A 25,955-nucleotide genomic window follows, 5' to 3' on the forward strand; every position below is an offset into this window, starting at 1 on the left:
GGCTTGAGTTCCCTTGAGAATAGAAAAGTGATATAGTTGAGATGTTTAACATTATTAAGTGATGCAATAGGGTAGAGACAGAGAGGTTATCCCCCCTGGTGGAAGGATCCAGAACAAGGGGAGTATATATTTACAATTAGGCCATTTAGAGGTAAAATCAAGAACTTAATGGCTCTAATTTGACTTGCCATGCTCTAGGTGGTTGTTTATTGCCCTTAGCTGAACTCCCACTGTGCTTTTAAGGAAGAGGAGGTTCTACCCTCCCTCAGGTTTTTCCTCACCATTCCTGATGGCATTTATTCCTTGCTGAGAAGTGGTTCCTAGGCCAGATTATAATCTCATATCTGAGCCTTAATATGCTGTTTGATGGGGAGTCGTGTGGGGATGGGAGGACATTGCAGCCAATCTTAATTCTAACTGTGTTCCCACTTGATGTGTCTTCCATATTCAGGAAAGCAGTTTGGAAAAAGAAATGCTTCAAGATTGTTTTTCTTAAGGAAAATTAATTTTGAGCTTCAGGCATATTTCTGAGCTTGTTCAAGCAAAATATTTTTTGATGCCATGTGACTGTCTAACCTGGTTTAGCTGGATTGATGACATAACTTCATATTTTAAGGCCAGGATTTTCCCCTCGGAGATTTGGGGGCAGGGCCCGGTCATCGACAGAAAAATGATGCGGGATGACGTCAGGAGGAATCCCCAACATCATCCCGGGCCATTTAAATTTTTAGGAAGGCGGGTGGACAGCGAAATCAGCTGTCCACCCGCCAACCTTTCAATGGCCAATTGAGGCCATTGACAGGCTATTTAAAGTAATTAAAAACCTGCCCAGCCAACCTCAAGGCTGGCGGGCAGACCAGGAGCCCCAGTGGGCTCCAGATTATTCATGAAACTTCATCCACTGGCGGGATGAAGTTTCATGTCGGTTTTGAACAAAAATAGTAAAGTTTGTGTTCTTTTTTTAACATGTCCCATCTCGCGTGACATTGTCACATGAGGGGGACATGTTAATAATTTTTTATTGTTTCTATTTTTAAAGTTTTTTCCAATGTCACTATTCTCCCTGAGACAGGACTTTGCCTCAGCGCGCGAAAGAGCGCACTTTGACAGATGGGGATTCCCTCCCCCACCCCGTCGAGGATGCCGCTGGGCGGGCCTTAATTGGCCCGTCCACTTAAAAATGGCGGCCGGGCGCGCCCGCCAGCCAAGGGCAAGATTCTGCCCTAAGATTAAGCCCATGATTCAATGCCTGTGCAAAGTAGATCTTTAAGGATAATTTTACAGGATCACTTTTGCTCTTAATAGGCATTAACTTGCTCAAGTTACCAAAACCTTTTAGTTGTTGTCCTGATTGAGTCATTCAGTATGAGAAGGAGAAAGCGTTACAGATATGCTTAACAGTCACTTGCCAGCAGCAGTAATTGGACAAAGATAAAAAGTGAACATTTTGCTGATTTTCTTTCCTCTCCATTACACAATACACTGGATGGATACTTGTAGGAACAATGAGAGAGAAATTAGTCTACATCGGGAACATGGTTATAGCAAATTGGCAGCCTATTTTACAACATGTCCAATTAACTTCTCTATTGCAGTCAATGGAACCAAAGATTGGCTGTAGTGTGAAAACAGCCTGCCAACTCATCATGAGCCCATTTCGCACAACTGACTTAGAGCAATTCCACCTACAATGGTTCCAGTGGTTTTTACAGTCGATGTGACTGAGACTGACGTTCTTGAGGCAGAGAGGGGAAATAATTGGCTGTTTACCATTACTGGCTACATAGCTACATGGTTAACAGTATTAAAAGCACAAGATGGAATTCTAAAGGGCCCTTTTGTAAGTGTGGCTAATAAATTATTGAATAGCTGAAGAAATTTAATTCAGCTTCAGCTGAAAAAGAACTTCAAGTGTTTTATGCACTGCAAACTCTTGAGTTTAGACTTAATGTATAAATATAGTAATATATAACTATTTCATTAATTTACTTATAATTAGGCATGAACAGAGTAAATTAAGCATGAACAGAATAAATGCATAAGCTGCCAAGTGGTTGAGGGAGATAATGTGCTTTTCATTCCTTGATTTTATAACTCAGGATTTATATTGGAATGTCATTTGATGATAAACACTGGAGAATTTCCCACAATTTATCCACAGGCAATTGCTGGTTACTATGGTTACAATTGCAGTTTGGGTTTTCACTTGCATCTCTTTTCTCATGCAAAAAGCTTGCTGGTATTTTCTGTAAGCAAACTGAAACCTGTGTCTTTTAAACTCCACTGTGATACTTCTGTGTAGCACAGACCTATTTATTAACCTCGACCATATAATTTGCTTACTGAAAAACAAAATGCATGTCTGTTACATATGTCAATTTGGAAGATGGAATATATCATAATGTTCAGCCAATTTGTACAGGCTAAACTATTGTCCAAATTTATTTACAAATAAAATGATTTCCAGAAGCAACAGTATAAGCAAGATACAATACAGTGTGTACTATGTGGACAGTTTATAAAGAATTTTGTTACCTATTCCCTTCGGGCAAACATTTGGAAAGACAATGCTTATAGAGCTCAATACACTACACCACTATAAAAAGAGAAAATGGTGGCAATGAACAGAAATTGATAAGCACTAAAACTTTTTTAGCTGCGAGAATATATTCGCCTTAGTATTTTCATGGAACTTGCTAGAACAATCGCCTATCAAGCTTGATTACATAGACCACATCAAAGCAACATTGGGGTCACAAAAATACAAATAGAAATCAAAGGAAAATTTAGAACCAAGGTAATAGAGGAAAAAGCATTAGGGTTATTTGAAATACCATCAGATGCCATAATGGATGAGTTAAAGTACAAGCGGGATGAACGTTAAGAAGCCAGCTGGATTTTTCTCAGCCCCATAAGTTTTTATGACCACATCGATTGTGTTTGCCACTACTAATTATTGGTGCCCTTCAGTTCCACTGCTACAGATACACAGGCAACATGGCGGTGTGATGCTGGCCTTTAAGGAACAAATAGATCTTCAGTTACTGCAAGAACTCTGTAATGAGATGTCACTGCCTCAGTCGTGAGGTACTGAAATATTGTACAATGATGGTGTACTTCTGTTTCATTTTAATGTATCTTCAAATCCCAAGCACCCAGCCTTGCTCTAAGCCACATTCAGAAGAGAGTTTGTCACTGGTTTGACACTACATTTATGTGGTTGCTTGTTATCCAAATCCATCCTGTATAACTGTGATAGAAGTAATCTGCTGTTTGCAATGAAACCCGTAACAAAATCTGCTGTGTTTCTCACTCGTCAAGGTTTACACGATTATATTTGGAGGATGCAATGAGATAATTGATACTGTTGTTGATCACTCCTTTTATTCACCTGTACCACCTCTTTGCCAGAAAGATCAAATTTAATCTTACTGCCCTCCTCTCCCTCTCCACAGTCATATACTATTCTCTGCTTCAAACATTTATCTATTCTTCCCTTAAAAATGCAATGGGTCTCTGCTTCAATGATTTCCTGTGGCAAAGCATTCCCCGCTTGAAAGTGATGGGCTTTCCTTCTGTCTGACCCACTCACCACCACTTCCAAGATCCCCCATCTAGAAAGTAGCCCCAGCAATCAGTAGCATTGACCATATAGAAAGCGAGAGGTCCTTTTTACAGCTGCCTCCTGAGTCCGTATAGGTCTCTGCTTACACTTTGTAGGGTGTTAAGGAGAGTAATGCAGTACTGGAGAAAGAGGATGTGTCAGAGGATTCAAGGACAGAATCGATTTTGCTAGAGCTAAGGAATAAGAAGCGTGCAATTATATTGCTCGGTGTAATTTATCGACCACCAGCTAGTGGGAAGGATATAGAGGAACAAATCTGCAAGGAAATTACAGAGAGGTGTAAACATCGTAGAGTGGTTATAATGAGGGACTTTAATTACCCATAAATAGGCTGGGATAGTGGTAGTGTAAGGGGCAGTGAGGGACAAGCGTTCCTAGATTGTGTTCAGGAGAATTTCCTACAGCAGTACGTGTCCAGTCCAACAAGAAAGGAGGCACTGTTAGACCTGCTTCTTGGGAATGAGGTAGGCCAAGTAGATCAAGCGACAGTAGAGGAACATTTAGGGGACAGTGACCATTGTATCATAAGGTTTAGGATGATGGTGGAAAGGATATTGGTCAATCCAGGGTAAGAACAATCAACTGGCACAAAGCGGACTTCATTGGGGCAAGGATGGAGCTGGGCCAGATTGACTGGAACCAAAGGTTGGTGGGAAAAGCGGAAGCCGAACAATGTGCTACCTTCAAAGAGGAGATGGTTTGGGCGCAGTAAAGGTATGTTCCCTCAAAAGGGAAGGGTAGGACAAACAAATCCAGAGCTCCCTGGATGACAAAGGAGATAGAAAGTGTGCGTATGACAGGTGTCAGGTAGCAAATACAATTGAAACCAAGCTGCATACAGAAAGATCAGCAGGGATGTGAAAAAACAAATACGAGAAGCAAAGAGGGATTATGAAAAAAGACTGGCAGCTAACATAAAAGGAAATCCTAAAGTATTCTATAATCACATCAATAGTAAAAAGGTGGTAAAAGGAGGAGTAGGGCCGATTAGGGACCAAAAAGGGACCATGCAAGAGGCATGGCTGAGGTATTAAATGAATACTTTCGTTGAATCGTTATGTGGCCAGGGCAGCGGGAGTGAAGAGGGAATCCCATCCCTTCAATTTCACACTCCCCCACCCCGCCCCACCTAAAAACCCACTGGTGCGGTTGCATAAAATTCTGGCCCAGGACTTGATGGCCAGGGAAGGTGCATACATAATGTGGCCAAACCAGGTTGAGTATCAACCTGTAAATCCTTCCAACATCCACCAATGGCAGACAGTAAGAGTGGGAGAGATTCCTGGTCAACCATATGATGGAAAGAAAATTGGAGCCTCTACCATCACTATTCACAGTTTTAGGCTACAACATGCATGTAAAAGTGTATGTTATATGGCAACTAGGGTTCTTGGGGGACAGATTGGCTCAGTTGGCTGGATGCCTGGTGTGGATCAGATTGGTGCCATCAACAAGGGGTGAAATCCCGGCTGGGGTGGATTTGGGACCTGCCTCCTTGCCCTACCCATGGTGAAGGTTGTGGCGCTGTGAGTCAATCCTGTCTTTGGGCAGAGAACTAAATGAGGAAGAATACACCTATCCCCCGACCTTCCTTTTTTATTGAGTTTTGACAATTTCACAAACCATAAGCTGTTGAAGAAATGGTGAAGATTGATAGTCTTTTTGTCTTATGAAGTCATCAAGCACCGTCACAATACCCTCTGCTAGTTTGCTAATTCTAACACTAATTTATTGGAAACAGAGATTTTGAGCCATTGACTTAAGCTCCTTGCTTCAGTTATATTCAGAAAATTTAACATCAGCTCTTTTTGGTTCATCTCTGTCTAGCGGTGTCATAAATTTGGACTAGTACAGGATGTCAAGAGGAAATTGAAGCAGCACAGTGAAACTGAATGAGCTCTTCTTAATCCTTGGGGCTGTTCAATTTCCTTCTAGCCCGAAGCCAGCAGTGATCTTTTCCTCAAGCTGATCTTTTTGAATTTGATACCATTCTCATTCCCAAAATAGACCAAGCTTTTACTTCATTTGTAAAAACCTAGCATATTGCAGCTATTATTTCAAAATGTCTTCTAGAATCTTGATAGAATATTGTATTTTTCCTTAGGCTTCAAATTAATTTTCCTGCTACTCTTTAGCACCCATTCTGCTTCAGTGTAGCTAGGTCAGGAATCATTACCCATGCACAGTGGGCACTCCCCACCATAACTAGCTCACTTTAACTCTAGTGTGCACATGCTGCAGCAATTTGCCAAGATTAGTTTAACAGTACCTTTCTCCTCTGTAATGTCTACCACCAAGAAGAATAAGAACAGTAAAATTGTGAGAATACCAGCACTTCTTTAAGTTCTTCTCCAAGCAATACACCATCCCAGCTTGGACAAATATTGCCTTTCTTCTTTAATTGCTTGGTCAGAATCCTAGAATTTCTTCCAGCATATACAGTCACCGCAAACACCCTGACGTTACACGAAGAATCTCCACCACGTGAATAGTGCTGGGCAATAAATATGATCTTGCCTGCCTCACTACGTCCCAAGGTCAAATTAAAAAAAGGAAGCCTACCTGTGTCATTGAGCAACATCAGGTAATGCTCCAGAGAAACTGCTGCCTCAGCACCTGAAGAGTGGTAAAGGACCTTAGATGGGCAGAGGACCTAAAAATGGCACAAGCCGAGTAAGTACATCTAAGAGGGGAAGACGAGGGAGAGGAAGACCCCACTAAGCTTTCTTCCTCCATTTGCAGGCATTGGGTCTCCCTGTATGGGCTAACTGTCACATTCTTACAGGTGATCCCATAAATTGGTCTTAACAGGGCAGACAGGAAGGAATTGGAATGGGAAGCCAGAATGTGTCTTCTCCCTCATCCCAGCATCATTGCACATTGTGGGCAGGGAAGGGACTGTCACCGGCAAGCTCAACAAGAGTGGAGGAGTGAGCTTAGAATTGTAATCAAGGTGGCATTAATTTATTTGGATAATTCTGACTCACCTTTGCCATCTAGAAATTCTACAGTAATTAATTGAATTAATTAAGGAACATGTATAGCAGGTCAGATGTAAAATCATTGACCCATCAATGTCCCTTAATTACCACTTCAAAAAGAAAATCACTTATTCATATCAGTGCTCCACCAACATGGCCTTTCACTCAGTGAAATTGCCAATTTACCACCCATTGGTTCTCACCTTTGGGCAGTACTGTGCTTCAGGTAAAAACTATCCAAACACATTTCACATAGGATCAGCACAGCGAGGTGTCATTCATTCCATCAGTGTGAGCTGGAATTGAATTCCCAATCCAACAAACAAATGGTGCAGCTAATCAACTTACCCAGACTTCAAATATTAACTTTGTAAAGTAATTAGGGGTGATAGTTGGCTAGAAAGAGAAAAGGACATAAGTATGCCGACTCGACAGCAAAAAGCTAGAGGCAGAATGTTCCGTGCCTGGTGGCATCGGGCATGTTTGGTGGCGTGTGCAGACAATATGGCGAGAAGGCCAAAAATCAGTTTCACAACGTCGTGAAACCAGTTTGCGATCATCTGCTCAACCCGTTAATGGCAGACCGTGTTTTCCGCTGTCAGACATTGGGGAATTCATTGTAATACATCTGCACAGCATCATAAGCCCAGCTCACCGGAATCATCCCCCCACGCTGGATCATTCAAGCACATCGGTGGGGGGGTGAGGTTGCGGGGGTGGAATGAAAGTGTTTTGGGGGGTGAAGTTGGGGAGGGGAGGGAGTATGGGGGGGGAAGGAGGGAGTAACAGGTGATAATCCGGCAAATGGGGAGGTAGATGTAAGAGGGGAGGAAGATGTAAGGGAAGGAAGCTAGAGGGGAGAAGGAGTCTGGAGAGGGGAGGGAGCCCAGAGGGGAGAGGGGAAGGATTCCAGGGGGAGGAAGGAGTCCAGGGGAGAAAGGAGCCCAGAGAGGGGAAGAAGTAAGCCTGGAGGAAGGAGTTAGGAAGGGGGAAGGAGTAAGGCTGGAGGAAAAAAATAAGGGTGGAGGAAGAAGGATGGAGGAAAGGGGAAGGACTAAGGGGGATGGAGGAGTCTGGGGGGGTGTGATTTGAAGGTGTTTGATGGGGGGTTGTGTGGAGGAGTTCCAAGTGGGGATGTCCAGGTGAATATGCGAGGGAGGGCTTTGTTGAGCCCATGACTGCCTCCTGGGGAGCGAACTGAGGGTGGGTGTAGTAGGAGTGAATGGTGAGAGTGACCAAGGCAGAGTGAGGCGATATGGGAGGATGAGGGTGCGAAGGTATCGATAGAAGGGACAACGAGAGTGGTAGGTGGGTACTCGGAGGCATACATGGATCCTGGAGGTGGGAAGGAGGAGGTCAGGGTGTTAATGTGGATGGGTGGGATTCTTGGGAAGGAAGGGCACCTGGACATCCCCGAAAGAAAAGGTTTGTGGCTGGTAGGTGAAAGTGGGGAGATGGAAGGTGATGCCAGGGGGAGGTCAACAGTGATGCAGAAAAGGAAATGGATGACTGGGGGAGGGGGAAGGACAGTGGACCTCGAGAAAAACTGTACCACTACCATGCTTGTTTAATTGAAAGTGAAATGAGACTCATGGTGGGTGAGAACAGGAGCTGCATGGAAGTATGATCAGTGGGTGGACGGACATGCAGGTCAGCTCAGATGGACAGCTGAATGTGAGCCCCAGCTGGCAGCATTGAGATGAGTGTGATGGGGGAAGGATCTGCATGTGTGGGGGAAGGATCTGCATGTGTGGGAGAATGCTTGCATGAGGCTCTGAAGGGCCTTGCCACACACACACTTCTCCCTCCAGAATCATTCGTGAGCTGACTGTGTGCAGCTGAACTGCTAGTTGCAGGGAGTGGGGCGGGGGGACAGCGGTGGGAAGGTGGATACGGGGGGCAGACTCGCAAAGCCTGGAAATGAAGCTAAAAGCTAAAGCACACCATTACACATTAAACGAAACTGAATACATTTTCAGTTTGTGAAGTGACAAACTGTGTTCACTTGTGCAACCAACTGTGACCAGAATTTGTTGACTTTTCTATGCTATAGACGTCTAGCTGTTGTCCTGACATCTGCAGCAGGGGTGGAGACAGCCTGTGCAATGGTTGGCCCTATTGCCTCTGATGACTTCAGCACGGGTCCTCTGGAGAGCCAAGGCCTTGGGGGCCCCGGCTTACTTTGGCTGCCCTCCTGTGGACCAGCTGCTCCCTCTGCAGTGACAGAGGACGAGGTTGAGGGGGTCACAGGCAAAGGGGACTCAGAGGGAGAGGACAGCCTCTGAGATTCCTGAGTGGATGACCCAGGGGTGAGTCCAGCTGCTGCTCCTCCTCCCTTCAGGAGCCTGAAGACCCCGGCCTGACTCCCTGAGGGGAAGGAGCACCTGGAGGGATGTCAGGTGCCCCGTTTCCTCCTCGCATTGTCACTGCAGGAACTCAACCGTGGCTACCATGATGAGTACAGGTCTGCACGCATCTCTGCATTCTGCTGGACCAGGGTCTCCATGGCGTCCACCATCCTTCCCATGGAGACCTCCATTCGCACATATGTGGGCACCACTTCATAAAAGAGCAGGTGGACTCCCCCCTCCGACTCACATGCCACTCTGTTTATGGCTTTCAACAACTCTGCGTGATGTTCCCCTGCCTGCTGCTGATTCTCCACGATGAGTTGGAAGGTCGAATCCAGAGGATCATCATCTGGCTCAAACCTTACTGATGCCTCTTCCTCAGCAGCCCTCCGACTGCCGGGGAGCTCAGCTGAACCTGCCTCCTCCTGCTACGGACACATCCATGCGGTGACCACCAGAATGTGAACCCAAGCCTGCTCAAGTTCTAGGTCCCACCGAGGTGTGTCTCTGCGCTGGAGGAGGGTGTGGGTAAGCGCTGTGATGGGTCTTCCAGGCTGCTTATTTCCAGCTCTTCAATGGAGGAGGCGACCTCTTGGCTGGAGATGAGGGCTTGGATGGAGCTGAGGGACTGGCTGGCTGAGGGCGTTAGTCGCTTGGCAGAGCTCCCTGTAAAACAAAGTAGAGATAATTAGTGCATGGCAGCAGAGTCAAAAGTAAGAGGGAGAGCACTCACATTTGCGTTGAGAGAGAGATGATGTGGTGCACACATGGTTGTTCACCACTGACCTCACCGTCGCCGCAGGCACATCCATGTCCTCACCAGTCAGCGTGATGGCATGCTCCTCAAAGTGAGTGAGGGGTCTACTGTGGGCCACTCCACCTCTCGTCTGGACCTCTCCCTGCTGTTGTGAGCCAGCTTCTCCTGCATGAAAACAGGTGGAGAGAGTGAGAGCAGGACACATGGCACTGCCTGGAATGTTTGTGTGGTGAGCGGAGCCATGGATGGGATGAGCGTGCGAGCTCGAGAGGATATGAGCCTGATGTAGATGTGAGGGTGTGTGTGAGAGTTAGTGGTGTTGTCCCTTGAGGTGTGAGATCCCTGTGGATATGTAATGGGTTTGAGACTGTGTGAGTTGAGAACAGTGACTTTTCCTGGCGGAATGGATGTGACCATTCATCCTGTTGCAGTACTGGGTGGCTGTCCTCTTTTGCAGGGCATTGGCGCTGACCACCACTGCCACTGCCCCCCATGCTGGATTGGTGATGCTGCTGCCCCTCCTGTGCCCAGAGCAGGGTAGAGGACATCATAGCAGGCCTCCATGGTGTCCAAAAGGCGCTCAAGGGATGCTTCACTAAACCAGGGGCTGCAGCCTTCTTGCCTTTCAGCGCCATGTCTTCCATGCAGCAGTCCTGGGCTGGGAGCACTGAGAGATGTGCGCGCGGCAGCACTTTAAATATGGCACCCGGTGTGAGGAAATGGCGTTGGGATTGCATGGCGGGCGAATGAGAGCCCGCCTGCCATCAAAATGGCATGTTTCCTGGGACTGCATGATTAATGAGGCAGTATTGGGACGATACAGTGTGAAAAGCTGCCATTGTAGCCGGTGGGTAAAACATTCTTTTTCCCGACCACTAACGCACTTTGTGCAAATCTGGGACAATTCCGCCCTAAGTTGTTTCCTTTCTGTATGTGTCACATTTTTCTCCATCTTTTTGGCTCCAACTCACTCAATCCGTCACTCCCAGAAGGATGTGTATTGTAGATTTTAGTCCTGTCACAGTTTAGAGACCTGTAGCTGAATCATTTACAAACAAATAAATTGTAAAATATTTGAATTGCAGAATAACTGGACTGCACCGTGGGAGACCTCCAGTACTCTCCGAAGCATGTCTCCAAATTTGTGGTCATTTGCTCTGTACGCCACAACCTTAGTTTCATGAGGTCAGAAATCGTCCATCAACATTTTAAAATTGTCTCGATGCAGAATCCAGCAATCGAGCCGAGTTTGAAACCATCCAAGTGACCAATGTACAGGAATATATATAATTGACATTCCTTTGGGCTCTTAAACAGTTTAATCTAGCCTCCCACTTTGTAACTTACTTCTATGTGTGTGAACTCTTGAATGCATATGTAAGTTAGAGTTGGAAGATTTTATTATTTGATTTAGGTCGGGTATTAAGTAGAATAAATGTTATTTTCTTTTTCTTTTAAAGTTTCCAAGAAAACCTGTCCATGTGTGCCCTTTATAGTCACAGCACTTAAACACTCACTGAATTGGCAAGCAAATTCTTTAAAAAAAACACCTGTTGCGGTAAACCAAAGGTGGAAAGAGAGGGGAGCCATTCTACCACTTCTCGCCTGACCGTAACACTCTGGATGGGCTTCCTGTGACTGGCTACTCTGTTTCCCCTAAAATCATATCCTCATATCGCTGCTGCTCACAACTCCCTATATTTCAATCCCTCTGCTATGAGCCATCACATTGCACTCTTTGGAAAAGTTCTTAACTAAAAGGCATCAGAAAAAACCATTTCCTGACAATTTTATCCAACAACACCTCCAATAATACATACTAAACTGATGTATTCAACTTTGTGCATTCCCTTAGTGCTTATTTTTAGGGGACCTATGCCTATATTGGTGTTCCTGCGCAGTGCTACCCCAGTGTCTGCAGCATGGTGGGTGGAAGGTTGCTGATTTTCAATGGGGTAGACTGCAGATATCCTTGCAGGACAATCTCAAGCAGCTCTGGGCCTTGAGGGCATGCCTTCCAACTGCCCACCTCGGCATGGGCGGAGCAGTCTGGGCTGGCTGGCTGAGAGGCAACAACAAGGACACCGGTGAAGTGGCAGTGGTGGGAACATGAACTCTGTCATCTTGAGAGAGGATCAGTTGGGCTACCTGGTACTGTGGCAACCTAGAGCAGATGGAATGACATGTTTCAGTTATTTTCTGCCAGCCCCGTGTTAACAAGGTCCAGCCCTCAAAATATGGCCTGCCCTTGAAAGTTAGTAGATGGCTTAAATTGAATGTTTAGTTAATCTATTAAACATAACTCTTTATCTTGTTATTAAATGAAGTACCAGTTAGGACTGTTTTTGTTTCCCCTGCTTCTTTGCACATTCAAATTCATTAAACTTGCAGGTGCAGCAACTTGGAGTAGCAACCTGAAATACTAAGGCTTTCATTAAAATACAGCTTGGTCAGAAAAGTTTGCACAGGTTATGGAACAAAATCTGAACTATATTTTATTAAAGTAAGGGGCTGATTTTTAACCCTACCTGCCTGACAATGGGCAGTTAAAGCCATTCATGTTACTTACCTGTCCTTCAGCCACCTCAATCCCACCAACTGCTATTTTTATGCAGGCCTCTGGATGAGCAACTAAGCCACCCACAAGAGCCTACAGGGTCCTTCTTTAAATATACTCACCAGGGTCCAGTGACCTCATCAGGCCCTGACCACAATATTAACAGGCCTGAGCAAGGAAGTCACTGTGGTTTTCCCATTAGACTGGAAAGTCAGGATCTGCCAGGAAAATAAACAAGTTCAATAGCTACTTTTATATATTCTTTTTTGGGGCCCTTCCTTCTCATGAGACAATCCCAGGACCCTCTTTTCCACACTCGCCTATATTGTTCCCCAATTTTGCAGAGGCTGCCAGTTGTTTTCCATCCATTCTTTGCCCAGAATGGGTGGGAAGAGGATCACCATTTAATGGTTTCCATCTCAATACACCACCCACATGCCCACTGTTAGCATTGGATGCTAAGCACTGCAGACTTCAGATGTTACCCACCAGGTCTTCATTGTGTTTTTCTCCACTGTGCCAAATGTGACCCAATTAGAGAGATCCCAGAACCACAAATATGTTCTTGCCATGCAGCAGGGGTGATTATGATGGTTATCAAGGAAAAATATCATGTAGTTTTTCTTTCCTTATCTAACCCAGTGATACTCAATCTAATTGTAGTTACACCACCACTACCATAGCTAAATTGGATCGCCATGGAACAAGAATAAGAGCTTAGAGCGTCCTGATTTATATGGCTAAGCAGCACTCTGTAGATTGATGATTGAACCGTGGGAAGGACACTTCAGCAAGCTTGTCTTCATTTTAGAACATAAGAACATTAGAACTAGGAGCAGGAGTAGGCAATTCAGCCCCTCGAGTCTGCCCCGCCATTCAATATGATCATGGCTGATCTCATTTCAGCCTCAACTCCAATTTCCTGCCCTCTCCCCATAACCTTTCAACCCATTACTAATTAAAAGTCTGTCTATCTCCTCCTTAAATTAATTCAGCGTCCCGGCATCCACTGAACTCTGAGATAGTGAATTCCACAGATTCACGACCCTTTGAGAAAAGTAATTCTTCCTCATCTCTGATTTAAATCTACCACCCCTTAGCCTAAATCTATGGCCTTTCATTCTAGAATGCCCCACAAGGGGAAACATCCGCTCCATGTCTACTTTGTCTATCCCCTTTAGCATCTTATACACCTCAATTAGATCTCCTCTCAGCCTTCTAAACGCTAGCAAGTATAGGCCTAAACTGTTCAATCTCTCCTCATAAGACAACCCCCGCATCTCTGAAATCAATCTAGTGAGCCTCTTCTGAATCGCCTCCAATGCAACTACATCCTTCCTCAAGTAAGAGGACCAAAACTGTGCACAGTACTCCAGGTGCGGTCTCACAAATGCCTTGTACAGTTGCAACAACACTTCCCTATTTTTATACTCTATTCCTTTAGCAATAAATGCCAAAATTCCATTTGCCTTCCTTATTACCTGTTGTGCCTGCATACTAGCTTTCAGTGATTCATGCATGAGGACACCCAGATCCCTCTGCACTGAAGCATTCTGAAGTTTCTCTCCATTTAAATAATAAGGCGCCTTTTTATTCTTCTGACCAAAATGGATAACCTCACACTTATCCATGTTAAACTCCATCTGCCAGATTTTGGCCCATTCACCTAACCTGTCCATATCCATTTGTAAATTTCTTATTTTTTCATTGCAACTCACTTTCCCACCTATTTTATGGAGGACTAACTCAACAACATGACAAACATACATCTATTGTTAATGTTGCAAGTTGCTTTAGCAAGAGCAGAAGTGTCTGATTGTACAAGAAAATGTCAAAAATATTGTTATCCTCATATTCTGTTTTCTTGCAATCTGTGTTGGTAAATCTTCCTCCATTTCACCCCCGCCCCCCCAAAAAAACACACCATCTACGTAAGCAACTCCACAGAAAAGTAAATTTGAATACTTTCAGGATTCTATAATATAATTTTCCTTTGATCTTAGAATCTGACTCTATCTCTCTCCTAATTGGTAGCAGCTTTCATGCTGCTCCAGGGGGTTGTTTGTATCATGGCTATTATTTGATACGTTTGGCAGAGAAAAGACCAACTTCAAGATAGTGATAGTTCAAGGCATTAGGTGCACGGGTCTGTTGGAGGTATAAACTGTTGAGCATAATGCACCATTCTAAATGCCTCATGTTTGAATTATATCATTGGGGAATGACAGTAACACTGGGAAGTTAAAATGGAATGGCTAATTAGAATTTACATTACACTGTCTCCCTTACCGTTTTGGCTTCTCAAGTCTCAGAGCTCATACATGTTCATGATTGGCTGGCAGAAATTGCTACAATGCCTGCCCATTTGGAATAGAATCTCTCAGATGCTTTGATTTATCCATGACTAGGCCTCAAGGATCTGAGTCCATGAATAAAGGTGTTTTATACATTTATTTTTTGTTTTAAATTGCTGACTTATACATGCCTTGTGTATGCACGCAAATGGGGAGCTTTACACTAGTTTGAGAGGTTAGAATGCAGTGTTTACCAATTTCAGTGAGATCCACTACTGTCAGAGTTGCATCTTCAGACGAGACATTAAACCAAGGCATTGGCCTGAATTTTACCAACCCCCAGGTGGCGGGAATGAAGGCAGGAGGTTCAGGTAAAATATCAGGGAGCCACATCGGGATGGCTGCCCAATGTGGTCGCACCACCTGGGATTTTCCCAGTCGCGACACCAGATGCAGATTGGCTACCTGCTCCAAGGAGGCAGGCAGCCAAGGCTCAATTAAGGATCATTTTAGGGGCTGCCAGCATTTTGCCAGTGTGGCGGGGCAACTTCCTCCACATGGGGAGGCCAGCAGCTCAATGGAGGTGGCCTACCTGCAGCAACGAAGAAAGGGGTCCTTTGTAGCCAGAGGCATGATAGCCTAAAGAAGGAGACCTCAAGATAAGAAGGCACCCACACAGCCCCAGCATCTCCACAGAGGGTTTTCCCTCAACCCTCTGCCCTCTGAACCTTTAATTTTTTTTGAGCTGACCTGGCCGACCTCCTGAGGTCTCCTGTATTCCTAGTAGCAACCAAGTGGTGCTACTGAGGCATCAGAGCTGTCAGCCCTGTGATTCGGCCAGCAACATCTGGAGCCCACCCAGGGTGGCCAGCTGTCCCATATTTTAAGGGATTGTTTGGCCTGCATCCTCTAAGGGCCACCATTGTCTGTTATTTCTAAGGCAGGTTTTGGGGGACCAAGCCCCTGCCCATATGGTTACCAGCAGGGTCCCCACTCCCACTCTTATGTTCACCAGCACCCCACCATAAATCCCTCAGTCGAAGTGGCTCTTATTTTAGTTCATAAGCGTTAGTCACCCTGAGCCCATCCACCATTCTTAATTGGACAGCAGGCAGCTAATTAGGAGGCTTCCAGCAGTAAAATTGCTGAGCCGGTCCCACTGCCGGTAAGCCTGGGCACAGTACCAGGTTTTCATCGCAACATTGGGGTCCCATGTCTGTGGAAAAATTCAGACCATTGCCTCCTCTTTCAGGACCTATAAGTTCCCATGGCAATATTCCAAAAAGGGCAAGATAATTTATTATCTTTCATGGGCAACATTTATCTCTCAATCACTTTCACTATAATAGATTATCTGCTCATTTATCACACTGCTCTTTGTGGGACCTTGCTTTTTGCAAATTGCATGTTTTTCTACATTCCCACAGTAACTGCAATCCAGAAGTACTTTGTTGGCTGTGAAGTACTTTGGGACCTGCTGAAGTTGTCAAAAGTGCGATTTAAATGATATTTCTTAAAGTATTTACATTCTTTCAATTGGAACATTCAATTAATATAGAAGTCAGGCACTGCAATAATATTTTCCATTATAAATATGGACAAATACACTTGTAATGGTAACATTTTAACACACACATGACAAGAATGTGACAATGGGCTGTAAGGTTTTGAGCACAGAAAGCATACATAGACATCGGGATTTTTTAATAAGACAAGAGATCTACTTCCATAAGACTCCTTCTTAGTTGCATTTTCTCAAGGCCAAAGATTCCCTATTTCTTCAGCCTTTCTTCAGGGCTTCTGCTGTCCAACCTATGATGTAAATAGGCTTTCTACCAAAGTTATGATGTTTGAGCTGGAGAAGCCCCAAAGGAAATTCTGGTTTGTAAGGAAACCTTCAGCACTCAGTATCAGCTTCATTGGTCTTCTCTTCAACACTTACATGGCTTGAGGGATCTATGAGGCTCCATTTTAGGATCATATAGGGGTAATCTTTACCACAAGGACAATAACCAGGTGGAGCATTTTGTGTGCCGTCATTGAACTCATGCGACCTTCATTCCATTGAAATCCGATTTGAAGATACAAGTCTCCTTTCTTTGGTTCTGAAAGTCCTTTGTGAGTTATGTTAGTCTCAACCCAATTAATAACAGGCACTAGGTCACCCCGTAGCAAAAGGCTAGCTACAAATGACCACTGACTGACTTTTAAGTGGGCAACATTATTCAAGCCAATAGGCTGACTGATCTGGAGAATGAAGATGCCATATTTATGCAGCAGGTGATAACTTATTTTGCAACCAAGAATTATATACCTTATGTGAGTTTTTTTTCCCATTCATTGTAATAGGACTTCCTATAACAATTGTGGTGATTTTCGATTCCTGAAGCAGTCTATTGGATCAATTACTTTTGGTCATCGGGAATGCAACATCAAAACTATCCTGTCACACATCTTTACCTTTTTTAACTTGCAAGAACATTCTAGGTTTTAAAACACAAGTTTAAAGTAATTTTCTAAATCCTTTCTGTGCAGCATGGTCAGAAGATTCTGAAAAATATGAAGTATCCTGTTAACTAAAATTAAAGATATAAATATTTTTTCAGTCACTTTAATTCAAATGCTAATCTCAGGCTCATGTTAAAATACATATCCTTATAGCTTCAGGTTACAAATGAGATTTCATCACCTTATTCCAACCAATATATATGAGAAATTTTGTCTGCTGTAAGCTGAATCTCAGCAAAAGCCTCTGTCATGTTGAATATTCACTGTGTTGCTTGGGGATTTATGAATATTACTTATTCTAAATAGTTTTTTTTCAGAGATTTTTCACAGCATGGCTCAGAAATCATTCCACACTCTTAATGTTGAGCCAGACTCAAAGGAGCCAGTATTAAAGAATCAGGGCTTTCTCTGACCAGTCACTTCAAGCATGACTCAATGAAGAAATGCTGAATTCACCTGATAATGAGCTGAGGTATTGGGAGGTTCTAATTTGTATAATTAACACAGGGCAATGAATATAACACAGGATACAATCTTTCGTAGGTTACTGCCTTGAATCACATCTAACACATGTAAATTGGGACATCCCAGCATTAGACAGTGTCAACAAACAGCAGTGGCATGCAAGACTTTCAAATTGGCAAAATGAACTGACTTGCTGGTTCTACAAAAGAAAATGGTTTGGCACCTGAAGCACCAACCCAAATCTAGCTCTTTCAAAACTGTATGGGTTGAGGTACAGCCATGAAAATGGATGGCATAATCTCAGTCAATAAATATATTGACCCAAAATTCTATGGGCTATGATGCTAAAGTTTATGGGATCAACTGCTATAGTACTACAGGTATATCTCCAGCTTCCTATATAGCTGGTAAATCAAGCATCTGCTTGTCATTTTGGGGAGGAGGTGGAGGGGTGGGTTGTGGAGCAAGAGTTTCTCAGATCTCTTTTAGGCCACTTGCAAAGTCCAATTTTTGTAAACAGAAACCCTTATTCTTCTGGAAGACAGCAAGCTTCACTTGTCACGATGCATTAGCTTCCAATGTTAAGCCAGTTCCCATTTGAGCTGGGGATGCAGGAACTCCCAGGGTAGAGGATGCCCCAAGGGCCACACCTGATACTAACAGCTTTGTTATAATTCCTGCTCCTTTCCTGGCTGACTAGAAGAACCTGAAATCAATGGGGACCCAGCGCATCGGTCTCTCTGATGTTTTCCACTGGCCTCCGACAGACTCACACTGGGGTCAGTAATTCAGATACAACACACTATGAAGCATTGTGCTGTAGTTAGTGTATCTCCACAGGCTTGTCACTAGAGTTTCAGTAATGAACAAGGTATGAAATTTTCATGGTTAGATTTTCCAGTTCCCCACTTAAGGCGTGTGAGGTACTCAATGAGTGTGAGGTCTTGGAGAATCTACTCTACAATATCATCTTGAACTTCGGCTGTACCTGGAGGAAATGCTTTTGAGTTATATATATGTCTGTAGAGGTGCTGACAGGTCTGTCATTGGTGGTGGAACTATTCAGACTAATGAAGAGTATTATATAAGTGTCATATTTGGCACAGCATTAAAGCATGGTATTACAAATGCAATTTTCTCTTTAGCATGCTGGTACTAATCCAATGACAAGACTAGCCTGTATGACAATGGCTAAACAGATTTAAAGAAATAAGTAGAACAATATTTACTATATATTAGGACCAATGCTGAATGTTACTGAGTTTGAAAGGTGAAATCAAACCAGATATGGTTTGCATCTCAAACTAGTGCTTATTGATTTTTACTAAATCACATTCAATCCAATCATATTTTTTGCTGAAGTAAGGACTGCATGACACTGTATATTGCAAGGTCAGCATTCCAGGTGATCTCCAATGCCAGCTGTTTTGTTATCCAATGACTCAAAATGACTGTCCCTTCACTGTTTCTGACATATTCAAAATGTGTGAGGTAACGTGATCAATTTGTAGGAACTATGTCATTATTTGTGTCAAACTTATGTGCATAATGTGTGAATCTGAATTAAACTCAGAATTTAAACACAAAATAAACTGCATCTCTATCTCCATCTGTGCTTTTACTGGTGTGAGGAAATCCACCTCACTATTGAAGATAGTTAAAAGCTGAAAGTCAGTTTGTACACAATCCTCAGTGCATGAAGAAATTGTATAGATCCTATACCAGGAAACCAGCTCATAATCTAGACTGATGCTTCAATTCAATAATGAGAGTGTTGTAATGTTGGAACTAATAAGAGGAGTTTAGCCCATTAACAGTGTAGTATAAGAATGCAGTTCACTACATATTGAGCTCTCAGTAGTTGCTCAAAATGTGTCAGCAAACACAGAAACATAGGGCTTAATTTTATGGGCCACCTGTGAGCAGGAAAACAGGTGGGTGGACTGTAAAATAGGGTACTGTGCCATCGGCAGTGTGCTCAGCACTGGCCTGCCCACCTTCACCCCCATCACAATTTACAGGCAACGGGGAAGGCACCAGGTGGGCCTCCCTTCCTTGGCCCAGTTGAAGCTCTTAAGTGGGCAATTAATTCCCAATTAAGGGTCTCACCTGCCACTCTAATATAATGGGCTCTGGGGAGGTGTCAGCTGTGGCTCAGTTCATAGCACCCTCGCCTTTGAATCAGAGGGTTGTGGGTTCATGTCCCACTCCTGGAAACCAAGAACTGTGATTGTACTCAAAAGAGTTGCAATCTGTGACTGTTGATAACTCGAAAGAATAATGGGCTCTGGGGAGGTGTCAGCTGTAGCTCAGTTCATAGTACCCTTGCCTTTGAATCAGAGGGTTGTGGGTTCATGTCCCACTCCTGGAAACCAAGAACTGTGATTGTACTCAAAAGAGTTGCAATCTGTGACTGTTGATAACTCGAAAGAGTTTCCAACTGAATAATGGGCTCTGGGAGAGGCCTGTGCCTAACATGTAGCCTGGCAAGTTTGACCCTATGGGCTGCTGATCAGTGAAAGGAGAAGGAGTGCCTCCTTCCTGGGCCCTCTGTGCCAATTGTGGGCTCACCCCATAGTTTTGCTTCCCCACATCCATACTTTCCTCCCCCACAACTGTCCTGCCTTGTCCTCCCTCCCCTTCCCCCTGCCAACATGGCCCTGGCAAGATCCCAGATTTACCTGGGTTTGGGTTTCTCTTCCTCCCAGGTCTCCTGCAATACTGGCAGTGGCCATTGATCCTGTTATGGCACAGAGCTGCTGGCCTCTGATTGGCTGGCAGCTCTATGAGGTGGGACTTCCTCCTGGTGGCAGATGGAAATCCCCCCTCCTACTAATTAAAGGGCTATTGCCCAAAAAATTAAAGCGGAGTGAGCCAGCCAAGCGTGAAGGGAACCCACCTGTGTATTCTCCAGCCCATAGAATATTTGCCACACAAAAGGAGGCCATTCGGCCCATTGTGACTCTGAAAAAGAGTTATCCAGCCTAATATCATTTTCTAGCTCTTGGTGTGTAGCCCTATAGGTTATGACACTTCAACAGCATATCCAATTACTTTTTAAATGTGATGAGGGTTTGCCTCTCTACCGCCCTTTCAGACAGTGAGTTCCAAGCCCCCACCAACCTCAGGGTGAAAAAGATTCTCCTCAACTCCCCTCTAATCCTTCTGCCAATTATTTTAAATCTATGTTTTTTTTTACTGAATTCTCTGCTAAGGAAATAGAGCCTTCCCATCCACGCTATCTAGGCCCCTCATAATTTTATACATCTCAACTAAATCTATCCTCAGCCTCTTCTGTTCCAAAGAAACAACACAAACCAATCCTCATAGCTAAAATTCTCTGTTCCTAGCAACATCCTCATAAACTTGCTCTGTATCCTTTCTAATGCGATCACCTCCTTCCTGTAATGCGGCGAGAAAACTGTATGCTGTCCTGTAGTTGTGTCCAAACTAGTGATCTGCATAGCTCTAGGAAAACCTCATTGCTCCTCTATTCTTTTTCCTCTGCTAATAAAAGAAAGTATCCTGTAAGCATTCTTAATCACCTTATTTATCAGCCCTGCCACCATCATGGATCTGTGCATATGCACTCCAAGGTTCCTCTGTTCCTCTCTACTTCTCAGTTTCCTATTATTTATTCTGTATCTCCTGGCTTTGTTTGCCCTTTCCAACTGCAATACTTCATACTCCTCTGGATTGAATTCCAGTGGCGACTTTTCTGCCCACCTCACCCGTCCATTGATATCTTCCAGCACTATCTCTTCAGCCATACATCCATCTACAGCATTTTATTTCTGCACTTGCTGTGTGTGGCACCAGGATTACTATGGAGATTACTACCATTGAGGTCCTGCTATTTCATTTCTTTCCTAACTTCCTAAAATCTGCATGCAGGTCCTCATACCTCTTTCTACTATGTCATTGGTACCAACACGGACCATAACCTCTGGCTTTTCATCCTCCCCTTCAGAATGTTCTTAGCTACTCAATGACATCCTTGACCCTCAAGAGGCAACATACCATCCCGGATTCAAGTTTGCAGCTTCAGAAACACCTATTTGTCCCTTTAACTATTGAATACTCTACCATTATTGCTTTCCTGAACTGCACTGCCTCCAGCCCTCCTGTATAGCTGAGTTGTCCAGTGTTGTGGCCTTGGCTCTGACTGTATTCCACAGAGAAATCATTGTCCTCACCAGAATGCAGAACTAATCCCAGTTAGAGAGCAAGATGCACACAAGGGGCTCCTGCAAAACCTGCCTGGACCACCTAGACTGTCCGGTGGTCACCCATTTCCCCTCTCCTGCTCACCCTTAGGTTGTAAGGTGACCTTCTCCTGGAATGTGCTATCCATATAGCCCTCAGCCTTACAGATGCACCAGTGATGCCAGCTACTGCTTCAGCTGCTCTAGCTGATGAGGGAATGGTGACAGAACACATGGCTGTCCAGGGAGTCCTGGAGTTCCCAAATGGGACAGGATGAGCATTTGACAAAACTAGAATGCCATACCTCGATTTATTAGACTACTTGCTAAAGTTCTTAGTTTAGAGAATAAAAGACAATTACTAACTTGCTGTCCTGTAAGGTCTTGACAGGGTGGATGTGGAAAGAATGTTTCCCCTTGTGGGAGAATTTAGAACCAGGGGTCACTGTTTAAAAATGAGAGGTCGCCCATTTAAGACTGGGATGAGGAGAAGTTTTTTTCTCTGAGGGTCGTGAGTCTTTGGAACTCTTTCCCTCAAAAGGCGATGGAAGCAGAGTCTTGAAACATTTTTAAGGCATAGGTAGATAAATTCTTGATAAGCAAGGGGGTGAAAGGATAACAGGGGTTGGTGGGAATGTGGTGTTGAGGTTACAATCCGATAAGCCATGATCTTATTGAATGGCGAAGCAGGCTCAAGAGGCCGAGTGGCCTACTCCTGCTCCTAATTCGAATGCTCGTATGCCACTTAGGTCCATGCTCTGTCCTGGGCCTTCTCTCCTGCTCCTGTGGGAATATGGCATTGAGATAGAGGATCAGCCATGATCATATTGAATGGCAGAGCAGGCTCAAAGGGCCGAAAGGCCTACTCCTGCTCCTAGTTTCTATGTTTCTATTTACACTTAGCTTATACATTTTAATCTTTTAACAAATTATTTGATCTTGCTTAAGTTATAGGTAGATTAAATGTTTGCGTGTAACACGAACTACTACAAGTATTGAAAGCAAAAGTTACACCTCCATCCCTTCTGCACCAAATTCCCACTTGCATCAAATTCCCAACTTTTGCACCCTTGTTTGTGTTGCACTCTGTTCTGCCACCATTCTGTTTTCTGCATATGGTTGATATTTTACATGTGTGATGTCAAATTCTATTGTTTATTATAGTCTCAAAACCTATGTAAATACAATGATATAAAAGCAAATTACTGTGTGCAGTATAGTTGTCCAATTCCCCCAGACAGCTAGAAGGTAAAATGTAATTCATACTAGAGGAAATAGAAATGTGCCATTCATTTGTGTGGTGACTACACTAACATGAGATGGCACATATTCCTGTAATCTTCCTCCACCATTAATTATTCTCCATAAACTATTTGAATAAACGTGAGATGATGGTCATTAATGCCGCATAAGAAATATTTTCTAAATGTTCCTCTACATGGCTAAAAAAAAAATTAACGGCATAATGCATTAGGATTTAACATGCTACATCTACCTTCTTTGGATTTGAAGTTTAAGTTAAATGTAAGTGATGCATAGACTGGGTGATCACGGGTCAGGCAATCTCCTTTCAACTCCAGAACATTTGTTGAATCTAGCCCAGATTGACGGGATTGAGATTTCCCCCTCTCTGCTGTTATGATGGTCCTATGTCAAATGGGTTTAGGCCATTTTGACCCAGTTGCTGGTGAGCATGAATCCACTGCATACCATGACCCTAATTAACAGTTGATCAGTGGATGTGGAAATGTCAGACTGGTGCAGATAGAGGAACATTCGCCTGAGTTTGAGCTAATCTACATTACTTGGGAGAAAAGTAGATTCATTTTGCAGGTTTTATTTGATCCATTTTTTTTAATGGTGACTCAACATGCCAGAAATTGTGTGCCTACACCCTTCAACTTGATAAGCATAAAAAAGCTAATATGGAAGGACATAGCAGCTGAAAACTCACATGACTATTTCTTGTCTCACCACAGCAAGCATTGGAGGCTAACCTTACAAATCTGGTGAAGAGGAACACTGAGCTGGAGTCACAGATGGGCAGACTCATTCAAATCTGCCAACAGGTGGAGGTAAGTTCCTTCTTATGCTAGCAAGCTACTTAACGAACCTCACTGAGGCACAAACTAGTGCAAACAAGTGAGTTGTGGAATTTTACTGCAGTACGCTCAACAGCAGTATTGTAGATTGAAAAACTGTAATCATCTGGTCTTTAAAAGATTATTGATTTATAGTTTGTTTCCTCATTAGCTTAGAGGGTGTTATTTGTCTTCACTTCTGGTAGGCAATGAAGACTTAACTGGAGATCCCAGATTGTCAAGAAAAGAGGTTTATTGCTAACAAGTTGATGAGGTTTCTAGGAGATTGAATGAACCACCCATACTTTTGTAGCAAATGGTGTTTTGTTGAGTGAATTTATAGAGGGGACTATGATTGCCAAATTCAGAGACTGCTTCTCAGTTTAACTGATGATTGGAAGTTGATACTCTGTGGGCAGGACTTTTATCTCGGCAGGTGCGGCAGGCGGGCCCAGGAGCGGTTGCAAAGTCGACAGCCGCTCACGATCGGGCCCTGACATAGATTTCATGCTGGCTAACCAATTAATGGCCAGCCAGCGTGACTCATGCGCTGCAACGATGAGTGCTGCCTGGGTGGGGGCGGGAGGAGGGCAAGCACGGAGGTTTGCACATACAAGCGGGTGCGCGCACTGAAAGCTCCCTGAAGGCACCGAGCTGCCTCAGGAGCTGAAGATTTTTAAAAACGCACATAAAGAATTTAAAAATGTTAAAAACATGTCCCCTCATGTGGCTCTGTCACATGAGCAGGGAAATGTTATAAATGAGATTTGAACATTTTTATTGTGTTTTTAATTCTTGTTTGAAACCTCATCCCCCCGCCCCCACGGATGAGGTTTCATAAAAAAATCCAAAGGCCAAACAAAAATTTCCATTTAATTATTAATTTAATTGGCCTTAATAGGCCTGATAATGGTCAGCGGGTGCGCTGCCAACGCCCGCATATGCCTGCCATGTGCAATATCGTGTGAGTGTGCGATGACGTCAGGCGAGCGTCCCAATGTCATTGCGCACTCGAGCATTATTTTATGCTCGAGCGGGTCGGGTGTATTCCCACCAGTTCAGCTAAAAATTCTGCCCTATGTGGAATGTTGTTTGAAAAACTGTTGTTTTAAAATAATTAAGTAACTTATTATCAACTTGCAGAGAAGCACGAATTCTTCAGGAAAGCAATTTTGAAGGGTTTGGTCTATACAATGCACTTAGAAGTACTATAATAAGTATAAATAATAAGCTGTTCAAAATATACTGTTTGATATAAAATGCCTTGTTTTTATCTACCTCACAGAAAAAACATGGGAAACATCCTGGCCTAGATTTTCACTCCCAGGTCGAGGACACAGAGGTGGGAGAATTCCCGGCTCTGTGAACCCGTCCTTTAAAAATGGCCACCCATATGTTGGACTTTTGTTTCGGGGGTGGAACGGGGGCAGCATTGGACTGGATTAGAAGTTGGGCCTGCCTTCCCGTATTGAGTGCGGAGGCTGCCGGGTGCTGAGGCAGACTGGCATAAGGCCTGCCTCTGTGCTTTGGCACTGTGTTGAATGAAATATTTTAAAAAGAAAATAACAGCCTTCCAGCCTTCACCACCCCCATACACTGCCCATGCCCCACCCATGCCAACTTATGCCACCTCATGCCCCTCACCCACCCCCATGGCCCCTTATACCCCCTATGCTCCCCACATCCCCATGTTTCTTTATAGTCTCTATGCAAACTTAGTGTCAACCCATGTACCACCCTCTTTTACCTTTACCTCTTCTCTGCCAACCCACCTGGTATCGTTTGACGGTTCATTGACAGTTCTTTGACAGTCCTTGATATGACAGTTCTTTGTCAGCTTGACAATTCTTTGACAGCCTGACAGTTCCAATGAGCCTATGCACCATTTACGCACAATCATGTTTACTTTTAACATCTTCAGAGGGTGCCTTACCTCTCCTAAATGTGTCACAGGACCAGATACAAAAGGATACCTTACCTCTGCAAAGGAGTACCCTGGCTGTCCAAACGAATCCACAAGTTCAGACATCCTCTTAATTGGCCTAATCTGCACACTCCCGTTTTTCACTCCTGGCCTACCAAAATCCCACTTCAGGGGAGGCAGCAGGTGATTTAAATGGCCAGCTGCCTC

At 43.9% G+C, this 25,955-nt stretch overlaps 1 protein-coding gene across 3 annotated transcripts in view; it reads left to right on the forward strand.

Annotated features, from left to right (window-relative positions):
• Positions 1-25,955, forward strand: part of mid2 (midline 2) — a 274,644-nt gene that overhangs the window by 183,873 nt on the left and 64,816 nt on the right. For all 3 annotated transcript variants that reach the window (XM_078547035.1, XM_078547034.1, XM_078547036.1), the window contains exon 3: positions 23,723-23,818. In XM_078547035.1, the coding sequence (XP_078403161.1) occupies positions 23,723-23,818 (96 nt within the window). The remainder of the gene's footprint in view (positions 1-23,722; positions 23,819-25,955) is intronic.

This window comes from Cetorhinus maximus, chromosome 8, assembly GCF_964194155.1.
Source record: "Cetorhinus maximus chromosome 8, sCetMax3.hap1.1, whole genome shotgun sequence".
NCBI lineage: Eukaryota > Metazoa > Chordata > Chondrichthyes > Lamniformes > Cetorhinidae > Cetorhinus > Cetorhinus maximus.